We start from the raw sequence: 13,065 nt of genomic DNA, 5'->3' as shown, positions 1-13,065 counted from the left end.
AGAAAAAGTGAAATAAGTCTGCTATATAATTTCCTAAAGCCCCAAATAATGGATTCAGTTTTAATTTGATCAGATTAACACTCAAAGAATGACCAAGATTTTCAGTTTATAATCACATGTGAAAAATAAAAGCATCATATAATTGTCTTAGAGAAGCATTAATCAGTCATTTTTTGACAAACGATCAATCGCTTGTCAAAATAGTTGTTGATTAATTATCTCAATCGACTAATTAACTTAGTTAACTAAAACAAGGTACATGTAAATCAAACATGTTAGTAGAATGATTCTCAACTGGTTTCTGACTATAACTAAAATATAACTAACTAACAGCTCAGAAGTTCATCACTTGCACAAATATGTTGTATGTGTGTGTGTGTGCGCGCGCGTGTGTGTGCGCGCGTGTGCGTGTGAGAGAGAAAAAGACCTTCTATGGTTGTGTACAAATTTGACCGGGGAAGTTTTACAAGAAGGAGCCGGATCCTCAGTGAACCAGCACAGACCCAGTCCATCCCTACCTGCAGGAGCTGGAGTCTGTTTCCGGGTGTTGGCCGGTGTTCTCCTCGGTGGCCCCCGCGGCCACTACCGCCGCCGCCGCCGCCGCCTCCTCCTCTCCCCCGACATGAGCCTCCAGTACAAGCTGGGGCACCGGAGCCTCACCGGGAGGTTCCATGCTCGTCACGGGGCGAGAGCGCCGATGAGTCGGCGGGGAGCCCCACGACAGCGCGGCGGTGGAGCTCCTGCACTCCGGCTGGCTGAGGGAGCGGGGACAGGAGCTCCCTGTCGCTCCCACTGCTCCTCCCGGTCCGACGCGACTCCCCGCCGGATCAGCAAACTTTCTGTTGCCGTTGCACAGGTTCGAACCGGCGCTGCCGCTGGCCACCAGACCGCTATGAGCCCCCGCGCTGGGGTTTACGCCCGCTGGATTCGAGTTGCCACTGCCGCTGACTGACGGTCCGTCTCCGGAGCTGCCGCCCGCTCTCCTTCCGGCGAAGTAGTCACCTAGCGGCGGGGAGTGAGGCGGAGGGACCGCGGGGTGGCCGAACCACCTCCATCGGATCCTGAGGATCTGCTTCACATCGAACTCCTTCCGCGAGGAAGAGCCCGAGCCGCTGCTCGACATCCCAGGGCTCGGCACGAGGAAATGGCGGGGCTCGTGGCTCGTGTCGCTCCTCCGTTAAAACCGCACACTGAAGAGTTAGCGCACCGCTGCTGGACCGTACAGCCAGTAACCGCGACTGGAGAGAGGGAGCGGAGCATAGCGGAGTATATGGAGAGAGGGAGGGAGGTAGAGAGAGAGAGAGAGAGGGAGAGATGATGGAGAGAGAGAGAGAGAGAGAGAGAGAGAGAGAGAGAGAGAGATCATAGAGAGAGAGAGAGAGAGGGAGAGATGATGGAGAGAGGGTGAGGGAGGGAGAGAGAGAGAGACAGAAAGGGTGGGATGACAGAGAGAGAGGGTTAGAAAGAGGGAGTGGAACCTAGAGAAGTATATGGAGAGAGGGAGAGGATAGGATAGGGAGAGAGTAAGAGAGAGAATAAAGTGAAGATGGAAAGGAGGGAGAGAAAGGAAGAAATAGAGAGTGTGTTAAGTGAGACAGAGGATAGAGAGAGAGAAAGAGAGGGTGAGAGAGGATAAAGTGAACGGGGAGAAATAGAGATGTAACAGAGAGAGAGTGAGATGTATCCTCAAGTTTCAGCACTTGAGACTTTTCATGCACAAACTAAACCACAGACATTTTCCACAAAGACAAACTAATGCCACTGTCCTGCCAAATGTTACGGTGCAGACCACAAGCATTCTGAGGAGTCATCATCATCATCATCATCATCATCAGCATCAGCATCATCATTCAGCAGGCAGACAAACACTCTATTATAGCCTCCTCAATAACTGTCTGTTTATGTGTGTGTGTGTTGTTTGGTGTCGTTTGGTCGATTTCAGGAAAAAACAATCGCCAGCAACCATCTCTCAGGTTAAGACTTATATTTTTTGGTAATGGTTATGGGCGAGGTAGGCATGATGAAGATCAGGCGAGGTTAGGGTAAAATGATAATAAGTTAATGTAATGTCCTCGTACAGGAGAAAGTGTGTGTGTGTGTGTGTGTGTGTGTGTGTGTGTGTGTGTGTGTGTGTGTGTGTGTGTGTGTGTGTGTGTGTGTGTGTGTGTGTGTGTGTGTGTGTGTGTGTGTGTGTGTGTGTGTGTGTGAACGTGGAGGTTTGTGAGGGTACAGCGATCATTACGTGTTCCTCAAAGACTCTGAAATTTAATGAGGCGATGGACACATCCTCTTTATCATCATCATTTCAACCCTGGCTGTTCGCTGCCTCCTCTCCGCACCTTTATTTCCGAGTGTCTCTCCATCTCTCCCTCTCTCGTCCTATTGCTTTGAACAATCACACTTTATTTGAAAGCCTGGCTGCATAAGCAGATGAGCAGATCTGTGGTTTGAATCGCCACAGCGAGGGACCTGAGTGTCCTTGAGAATGACATTTCTTCTGTGTCCCTGCCGACACACACAGACACACACACACACACTTCTCAGGCTCTTGTGCACCACCATACCCTTCTTCCCTACTTCTCCACATGCTACTCCTCTGCCATTGCTACATTGCTTTCCCATACCTGTCCTCCCCCCCCCCCTTCTCTTCCCTCCATCTGCAATGCAGCAGCTATTCATAGACAATAATGATCAGTGGGAGCGTGGTCCCGTGGGAGCCTTCCCATCCAGATGCCAGGGATAGCCAGCAGACCTTCCGCAGTAACCCCTGGTACGACCACAGGACGTAGCGGAGCCACAGAGCCGGAACACAGCGGGTTCTGGATGGGGGCCCACCAACAGGAGGGGAGGGAGGCTGTAGAGGGCCACACTCTGGCAAGAATCAATATGTCAAACAGCCGAGGTCAGTTTATAAATTACACAGATGGGAGATGTGCTGCTCATAAATTGGCTTTGCTCGGCGGACCAGCAGCCAAGCTCACAGACTAATTTTTTACCATAAATAAACAAGCTGAGGGGAGCGGACCAACGCGGCTCTGACAGCTCTGAAAACTTCTTTTCATTCTGTTCGCCAGAGTCTTAGAAACATCGAGATGTACAGATGCCTGAGTGCAGGACCACCCCGCTGCTCTATCTGATCAATACGATAACGTCAATACACACCCGAGCCGAGGCTGCAAGGAGGCATGAAAACAAGCAGCACTGCCGTTAAGGCAAAAAAAAAAGGGGGGGCAGAGCATGTGGTGTTTCTCTCATTCTCGAGTATCAAGCATGAGTAAGAGATCAGGAGAAAAAGTTGGGTCTGACAGACTTCAATGTTTGGGCTTTAATAAGGAATAATGTCATCAGTTTAATCTAAACCATTGTGTTGTCAAGTATCATAGTATCCACCTTGTGCTTTAGTGTTTATATACATAGCTTTATATATGTTTATGTGTTGGAATGGTCTCCTAACTGCTTTCAGTAAACAGCTCCTGGACTCCACAGTCAACCCAGTGCAGCGGCCAGACTGCAAACTAAACTACACTAACATCTCATATAGCTCCCCTCCTAATGTCTTTACATTATTGGCCACCATTTTATTAAAGAATCAATTTGGAGAAAAGTCAAGGCCGCAGACTGTATCTCTGAGCTACTGCATCCTAATCAATGTGGACGCAGTCTGAGGTCCTCAGGCAGGAACCGTTTACACACAGGGGCCAAGTATGTGTCAAACACCCATAAGCAATGTCTAACTCAATTAGAGGTCATAAGTCATTCCCTGTTTCCCATTGGCTGTTTGGCTTTGACCAAAGACCCCGTTCAAGCATTTTGTGAACTTCAAAAAAGCTTAGAAAATAAGAACTCTTCATTTTCATGATTTAAACTGGTGTGCATAGAAAACACTTTTATAATCAATGCGTACAAGTTTTTGACATCTGCATAGAGTCAAGTGACTATGGTGACTCGGGGACAGGGGAACTTCTGGGTCCAATCAGATTTAAACACCACTGCATCCACCCATGCGCACAACTCTAATCTAACAAAACCAGCGTATTTCTGCAACAGCCACACAACAGAAAAGCTGTTCTGTTACTGGGGGGAACTGGGAATGGGGCTCTGAGGGGAAATGAAGCTGAGGAGTGACGGGTCATTCCGCTCCGGTCTCTTCCAGTTGGATCTAATCATCGGTCACTTGGCAGGAGCCTCCTTGAGCCTCTGACTGTTATTGGTCTCCTGGCTGCGGTAGTCCAAGGCTATCACTCAAAACTCTCTGGCACGTCTTTACGGCTCTACAGCGCAGACACATATAAACACACACACACACAAACACAAACACACACACACACATACACACACACAATGACACCATGAAATCCCGTTCACACACATTTCACACTTGATAATCATCCTGTTTGTGTGCATTCACACATGCAAGCATGCATGCACACAAAAATGATAGTATGCAATCCCATTAATGCACATTTTGTATTCTATAAGCATTCTACTACACAAACACACAGGTACACACACATAAGCAGACAAATACAAATACTGAGGCAAATAAAAACAGGTAGCAGTCATCTGGGGAGGGCTGTCGTAAAAGATTTTATGGGTCCAGAAAGTGAAACATTATCTGTCTGGCCCGACTGTGATGATCAGCTCATCTCTCATGACTGATGTTCATCCTCCAATGGCCTTCCTCCAATCTCTCTCTCTCTCTCTTTCTTCCCTCCTTGGCTCCCCACCCTCACTCTCCCCATTTCTCACCAATCTCCTTCCCAGCCTACAATTTCCTTCTCCCCATCCCTGCTATTATAGTGTGGCACACTGGGAATGTGTGTATTTGTGTGTATATATATATATATATATATATATATATATATATGTGTGTGTGTGTGTGTGTGTGTGTGTGTGTGTGTGTGTAATGGTGGGACTGTGGCAGTGATTCCCTTTGGTGGAGACCTGCAGGGACAATGCTGCAAGAGCCATTGTTCTATATAGGCTGACAGACATACACACACAAATATGGCCACACACATTCACCTATAGAGACACACACACACACACACACACACACACACACACACACACACACACACACACACACACACACACACACACACACAGAGACAGCTCTGAAAAATATGAACCATAGCCTCTATACATCCTGCATGCATACACATAAAAACAGAAGAACAACTTTAATTTAAGGCACGGCCCCAACATCACACACACACATACACACACAGTCAGTTGTGTAATCCGAGTGTTGGTTGGTTCTGTAGCTGCAGGCGAGTCCGTCCTTGAGACTCAGAACAGGCTCAGACTGGCCAAGCAAATAATTACCTCTCCACATTGACACGCCAGCTCTGCCCTGGCGTGTGGTTGTGTGGTTGTGTGAGTGTGTTTGTGACTTCAATTAAATTGATCTGGAAGCACAATATTCAATGTTATTGAACAGAAAATTATGTGTGTGTGTTTTCTTGTACGTGTATCTTTGAGAGGACCAGTTTTAGCTTTAGATCTTGGGAATGAGGACATTTTTACGAAGTGAGGACATTTGAATCTGTCGCCTCTTTGGATCAAACCTTGAAAGGGCAGTTTCAGGATTAAGACTTGGTTTTAAGGTTCAGTTTATGATAAAGGTTATTTTGGCTTAGCCAACCTATCAGCTCCAACAGTTAAGAGAGCATATCGAACTGATTTATTATTGCACTCCAATAACATTGTCAAATTCACAATAGACAGTTGAGAAGATTATTGAAATTGCATCTCTTTATTCCAAACGTTCTTTGTGAAAACCTGGTGCCCACATGAATCAGTTTGGTCAGTGATTTGGGTGAGTAATGTTATGTAGTTTTGAGCCACGAGTCTCAAGGAGAGATGAAGTGCGACCTACACCAACTACACACCTACAGATTCTTTTTATTTTCAAACCAATGCTCCGGAGGCATAGGCAGTTTTAAGTGAGGGTGTGTGTGTGTCTAATCTGAATCAAATTCAGACCACCTTCAGCTGTTAATTTCCCTCTTCTCCCTCATCATGTCAGCTATTATCAGAACCACACAGATAGAGGATAGGTGTGTGTGTGTGTATGTGTGTGTGTTGAGCTCTATCTGCATCCAGGGAGTGGGTCTTTTTCTATTCTTTCATTATATTGTTGGACAGAGTGTGAGCCATAAAGCTAACAAGGGGGATTCAATCTTGCAACAATCAGAGCAAATAGTGCCTCAGCCCAGTGATCAGTGATGCGGCTCATCCATTTCTTCAATGTAAATCCTTTGTATTCCTCTTTTGATCACCTCCCGTGATAACCTCCTCTGTCCTTTTACCAATTTCCGCCTACAGTTCTCTTCCATCCATTACCCTTATTCTCTCATTTCTTTCCCGCCCTCCTCCCCCCTTTTAAGAGATGGAGCCACTCTATGAGAAAGGCCAGTGTTAATCATGTGTGTCTCGTGTGTGTGCGACTAGAAGATGGAATGGTGTGCAGATACAGCAGATTGTAATGAGTGGGAGGAGGAGAAAGACAGACGGACCGACCAACAGAGAAAGAAGCAGAGGGGAGGAGAAAAAAAAGCCTGTGATGTGAAAGATGGTAGCACAGCGGGCAAGGATCAAAACACCCAAACTACCCACAATTACATCTGCAAGTTGCACTGACAGAGGGAGGCGCACACACACACACACACACACACACACACACACACACACACACACACACACACACACACACACACACACACACACACACACACACACACACACACACACACACACACACACACACATTCTGTCTGATCTCATGCTGGAGCGGAAACCTTCCGTCCTGCTTCCTCTGCACTGAGCAAGACTGTGACACACTTTTACTGCCATGTATTATTCAACACAAGTAGATAGAAAAAGATGATATTGCATGTGTGTGTGTGTTGAGTTGTAGTTGAGTGGATGTGTGTTTTATGTGTTTGGCAACTAGGTCCGGGAGGCAAAACGCGAAGAATACACACAAAAGAAACACACACATGCGGCACTCACATGCACACTAGGCTTTCGATTGCCCAAGTGTGAAACCAAATGTCCATTTACTTTGAGCCATGCCTGTTGCTGTAGCCCATCACCTGGGTACACACACATACACATACACACTAACTTGCCAACTTTGGTTTCTCTTATTGCCCGCAAGGATGGAGATAAGAAAAAAAGCAAGGGGAGAGAATGCAATCTGGCAGATTCAACCCCATTTGTTACACTGTGCATCTGTTTATATCAACTTCATAGCATGATGATGAGGATGAGGATGAGGATGAGGATGAGGATGAGGATGAGGATGATGGGAGCACTGTAGTTGAAAAGATATGATTTCTGGCTCCGGTTCAATCCAATTAAACTCTTTGTTACATCAGCACCTGTCCAGACACACTCCCCCACATATTCATCTTTTGTGAGGAGAGGTTGCCATTGATCTGCGGCGGCCCGACATTTGGCCTTGGTGTGTGTACCTGTTCATGGCATTAAATTCTGCCACTGCAGGACAAACAGAAGTTTATGAGCAGATGTTGTGAGGTTATATGACCCCCGACAAATCACACTGTGCCCTCCAGCAGCAGCCGCAGATAGAACAAGGGCAAACTGCGTCCGTCCCACAACATCAATGCCACATGAAAACAGCAGTCCTTTACTTATCCCCAAAATGTTAAGTGCAGCACTGAATAAGGAGGTTATAGTGCTAAAGTGTATGCGTCTCTGTCACGATTGCAGACCATAGACTGTGTATACAAGTCTCCACTTCCTCCCACTATCCAGAAATCAAGCCAAAATATCCCAGATACTAACGCTGCCATCTGGTGCATTTGGAGCCAGAGTTTTGGCGAAATAGCAAAAAAGTCCCACCAATACATGCACTACACCAATCAACAGTCAGCAGGAGCTTTCATTCCCGTTTGAAAGGCATCAAATAACTAATTCAAACCAAACTTACCGGAAAGATTTACACTGGGTCAAACATCAGTGTGATAAGAACTACCTAAAATGATAGAAACCATCTTTGTTCAAAAGGAATTTGATGTGAACTTAGATTTTGTTTTGTTAGGTCCATGCATAATGGTGGAGGCAGGATTTATAACCAATACTGTAGCCAGCAACCGGGTGGTGATTGAAACGCTTTGGCTTCATTTTTGGGGAGCAGTCATGTCATCAATCTGTATATAGAGTCTATCTGGCAGACATGGAGCTGTGTTTCTTGGCTAAAGTTTAAAACATTTTGTAAGAAATTATATGGTAATTTTTTGGAGCAAATTTTACAATATGAATCGAGGGTCCAAAGCTGGACAATTCTTGTACGGCTCCTTGAGGCAATTATCTAATTTGTGATATGACTCGACTTTATATTATGTTCAGTTCAGTTCACCATACAGCTGCCTCAGTTTCCACTAACTTAGAACCAGAAAATGAACCAGAAAATGAAAGCCAGGGTCCATTAAAGCCCAAAATATGAATTTAAAAAGATACTAAAATACTGTCTAGAGCTGAGAGGAGCAGAGACTTGGATAAAAAAAATCCTCTGTGGCTTCATCACTTAAATTACACTTTTTACATCGCACATATTAGTTTACATAAAATGCTGATTACAGTGACATTAAACATTAGACAGGAGGAGAAGAGAAATTAAGAAGACATGCAGCAGTGTGGAGTAATGCTAATAGGTGCTGGTTAATAGATTCAAAAGACAGATAAACACAGCACACGAATGATCAACCCACTCCTTTTCTGTACTCTATTTCTCACTGAAAGAATCCCACGTTTACATAAATTGCACGTCTGCCTACAAAATGACACAAACGATCACTAATTCTCCTGTTAGTGGGTGTGTTTGTGTGTGCGCACGTGCACGTGGCGGGTTGTTTGCCTCTGTTAAAAATCGCTGAGGCATGAAGTTTGCAGCTGCACACAACAGGAGATAATACACATCCTGAATTATTGATGGAAATGAAAACAACTCTATTTTTTCTTTCTACTCTCTTTCTCTGTTTAAAACCGCCTCTCATCCTCTCCGGCTTCATTTCCCCCCTCCGCCCGCAACCGTCTGGTAGTTTAACAAGCCTCTCATGACAACAACACATACACACATACAGACACACAGACACACAGACACACATTCTTAGGTATAAAGCAGGAGTGTGTTTGCTCTTGCATGATGCACTCAGGTCTCAGTGTAGGGCAGGTGTCAGGTGAAGGATAGCAAAGTGCTTGCTGTGCAATTCATCACCCCCCCTCCAATATTCCATCCTTCCTTTTCCTATTTCCCTCCTGACAGTCTTTGTCAATTTCTGTCAATCATTACAAACCACATTTGTCTGTGTTATTTCCCCCTGTTTGCTCCTTCCCCTCATGCTGCAGTGGCTTCTTTTCCTGTTCACTCTCTTCCTAAATGGGCAGAGTGTTGAGGGAGGAGAGGAAATAGAAAACACAAGGGAGAGAAAGATGGAGAGAGAGAGGGAGAGAGAGGGAGAGAAAGCATTTATGGCCAAATAAAGATCAGGCCTTAATAATTTACTCTGCCCTAGAGCCACAAGCCAATCGCAGCCCATCGCTCCCATAGAAATGAGAGAGAGAGAGACAGAGAGTGTGTCACCAGAAGAGAGAGAGTGAAAGAGAGAGAGAGAGAGAGAGAGCGAGAGAGAGAGAGAGAGAGAGAGAGAGAGAGAGAGAGAGAGAGAGAGAGAGAGAGAGAGAGCGTGAGAGCGATGCTGGTACTGACAGTCCCACAATACTGTGATAAATTATTCGAGGTGACACACTGGCCTAAAAGCTTTAAAACATTCAGCATCGAATGTCAAAATAGCTGAGGCATCCATTACAGTAAAGTAGAAATGAACAATAATTTACACGTACAATTCAGGGACTCACATCAGAGCTCTGCAGCAAAACAACTGTTTGGGTTTCAAGATCATTTGGTTTTACAGTGTTATAGTGGTATACAGTGGCAGAGAAAGCTCAGCACACAGAGACTTAAAGCGACATTTTACCTCGAAATAGCAGCTTCGGAATCATTTTGATGCTCCCTGAATATCTGTTCTTGCTATATGGGTACAGCTCCCACAGGGGATGTTTAACTGAGTTAGTCGCAAGAGCGATTGTAGACTTACAAATCATTAACAACTAGCATTAATCTCCGATATACATTTATTCTGTTATTATTTGGAGCAGATCAGGATAAACAGGCAGATCCAGGAAATGCGGTGTACAGCTCTCTTGACATCTGTAAGTTTGCCGTCCTGATCAAGCTTTTCTGGTAAACAGATGCTTGCAGTGGTTAATGTCACTTTTATGGCTTTTTCTATTTATTTATGCTCGATCCTCAACCATATTAAATACAAATAATCCAAACCTAAACCTAACATTTATTTCTCCAATTCTCTGTCGTCTTCTTGGAGACACAAACCAATTTGTGCTAAATGCGGTTACAATGAAAAACAATTGATGACACCACCCCCCCCTCCAATTAGACAAATGTTCTGCAATCATCTCCACAGTGTTTCCCCAGTAGGCTCTGGTTCACGGTGCTCCCACATGCTGTGAAAGGAATAGATAATGCCTGAGAAGCATTCTTATTCTCTGGATGAGGCAGGGCTCTATCCAGCGAGCTCTCACATTGGTCAGTCAGAGGAAGGTCACCTTACCCCCCCTCACCAATCATGAATCCATAAACCTACAGACAACAGAGCCAACGAGGGTGGAGAATGGGTCGGACAGAGACACATCGAATGAGAGAGGTGAGGAATAGAATTAAAAGGGGATCAATGAATATTATAATGGTTGTTAAAGATCCTGTATAATTCTGGTGCCTCCTACCTGAATGTCAACCCATTTTCAAACCAGTCACGGCCAATGAGTTACAATCTTGCAGTAATTATTCAACCAGTTGACACCTAATCAATTCTGGATAAATTCCTCGCTTAGTGTTAGTGATTGAAAGTGATGCCTCTGTGTTTTATTTGTGCTTTTCTATTCATTTCGGTTATATGCCTCTGCTAACCGGTGCAGTTTCAGCGTGCATCATTTTATTCCAAGACTCATAAAGTCACCGTGACCTTGACCTTTGACCACTAATATCTAATCAGTTCATCTTTGAGTCCAAGTGACAAATGGCCATAATTTTAAGAAATTCCTTAAAGGCAGATTTGAGATATCACGTTTAAGAAGCAAGTTTTGAGAGGCCGCCGTGACCTTGACCTTTGAGCTTCTACCAACCAAATCCAAACAGTTAATCTGAGGGTCTAAGTGAACGTTTGTGCTAAATTTGAAAGGATTCTCTCGTGGAGTTCTTAAGATTAAACGGCAAGGCAAAAGAGGGTTTTGCAAGGTCACAGTGACCTTGACCTATGATCTTAAACCAGCTAAATGTAAACAGGTCATACTCCTTGAGTAAAACTGAAAGTTTAAACCAAATTTGAAGAATTTTTCAAGGTGTTCTTGAGGCATCATGTCCACAAGAATGGGACGGACAAACGGACGGATTGGCAGGTGGACGGACAGACTCTGGCCACTGGCTATCACCAGTGAGTCAGATATTCCAGATCGCTGACTAAAAACAGAAATGGACAGTTTCATGCAGACTGAGATCGAAGCTGAATCGCAAACAATTTAAATAAAAATCTAACTCCTTGAATTTATTCATTTAATTCATTCATTCATTCTATTCTCACTATGGGTCATGATTACTTTGCACTTGCACAAATTTGAAAAACTCAGAATCCAACAAGGCAACGTGTAATAGAAAAAGCAACGTGAGCGTCCTGAAAGTTCACAGCAAACTAAATGATTTAACACTTGTGTCTGTGCCTGAGTGAAAGTAAACACACAAAGCAGTTTCCTGGATCAGCTACTGTAACTAACCGCATAGAGATCTGCTTACAGGGCAACTTGCCAGACAACCAATCCAGCTGCCTGTTGATTTGCACACAAAGCGAGGTCTGTTCAACTCGCTGCCTTCTAAGGCAATAAAAAAAAAAGAAGTGCAATGGCTGGTTGTCCTGTGACCCCTCATTTCACACTGATGGCTGACTATTTATTTTACGATCGGAGTAATAAAAGAAAAAAGAGACAAATCAAATGCTAGAAGAGAGAGGAGTCTGGTGTAGCTTTAAACTTTCAACCAGGGGCTTTTTATTGCTCAAACATAACGTCAAGTACACGCGCACACACTTATATAGTAATTACAATGAACATCGATACTCAAGTCAAACTAATGAGTCATTTGTAAACAGGGACACAGCAGTGTGTGTGGGTGCAGGGAGTAAAAAGTGCTGGAATTAATTCTGAACTAGATTGGTACTCGGTAGAGCACATACAGTCCCTGACAAAAGTCTTGTCACTTATCCATTTTGTAGAAACAACAGCTTATAACCTGACTTTTAATTTATCCATTGGTTTTAGAAATGGCTCATATGAAAGCTAAAACCCTCCCAAATTATGTTTAATATACTAAAATAAATTTGCTTCACTGAAGAAAGATTGATCATTTAATGAACACAGAAAGGTCAGATTTTGGCAAGACAAAAGTTTTGTCGCCTACAGAGAGTAATGTGAAAATTGAACAAATAATTTACTTCAAATACAAAAATATGTTGCATAACATCAGTGAATTAAGTAGTGGTGCTGTGAGATCCATATTTAATATCTTGTATGACTTCCATGAGCTTGAAGGACTGCATCCATGCGGTTCGACAATGATTCATACAATTTATTGATGAAGTCATCAGGAATAGCAAAGAAAGCAGTCTTACATGCCTCCCAGAGTTCATCAAGATTCTTTGGTTTCGTCTTCCATGCTTCCTCTTTCATTCTACCCCAGACATGCTCAATGATGTTCATGTCTGGTGACTGGGCTGGCCAGTCCTGGAGCACCTTGATCTTCTTCGCCTTGAGGAACTTTGATGTAGAGATGGAAGTATGCGATGGAGCACCATCCTGCTGCAAAATTTGACCCCTTGTATGGTTGGGAATGTAAGAGGTAGCTAATACTTCTTGATATTTTAGGCTATTGATATTGCCTTCCACCCTGCAAATCTCTCGCACACCCCC

General features: G+C 44.3%; 2 protein-coding genes across 3 annotated transcripts in view; one reads left to right on the top strand and one right to left on the bottom strand.

Moving 5' to 3' along the window:
• The window catches only part of klhl5 (kelch-like family member 5), a 44,252-nt gene that overhangs the window by 24,906 nt on the left and 6,281 nt on the right, over nt 1-13,065 (bottom strand). The window contains exon 2 of one of the 2 annotated variants that reach the window (XM_034593894.1): nt 519-1,238. In XM_034593894.1, the coding sequence (XP_034449785.1) occupies nt 519-1,123 (605 nt within the window). In that variant the 5' untranslated portion in view covers nt 1,124-1,238. Of the gene's footprint in view, nt 1-518; nt 1,274-13,065 lie in introns of those variants that run through there. The other variant, XM_034593884.1, reaches the window with a different exon arrangement.
• The window catches only part of si:dkey-192k22.2, a 29,292-nt gene continuing 18,412 nt past the window's right edge, over nt 2,186-13,065 (top strand). Inside the window, exon 1 of the mRNA XM_034593977.1 lies at nt 2,186-2,209. The gene's annotated coding sequence lies outside the window, so the exon portion shown is untranslated. The remainder of the gene's footprint in view (nt 2,210-13,065) is intronic.

This window comes from Hippoglossus hippoglossus, chromosome 1 (genome assembly GCF_009819705.1).
Source record: "Hippoglossus hippoglossus isolate fHipHip1 chromosome 1, fHipHip1.pri, whole genome shotgun sequence".
Lineage (NCBI taxonomy): Eukaryota > Metazoa > Chordata > Actinopteri > Pleuronectiformes > Pleuronectidae > Hippoglossus > Hippoglossus hippoglossus.
The sequence above is the reverse complement of the archived record's forward strand: the minus strand, read 5'-3'. Positions and strand labels throughout refer to the sequence as shown.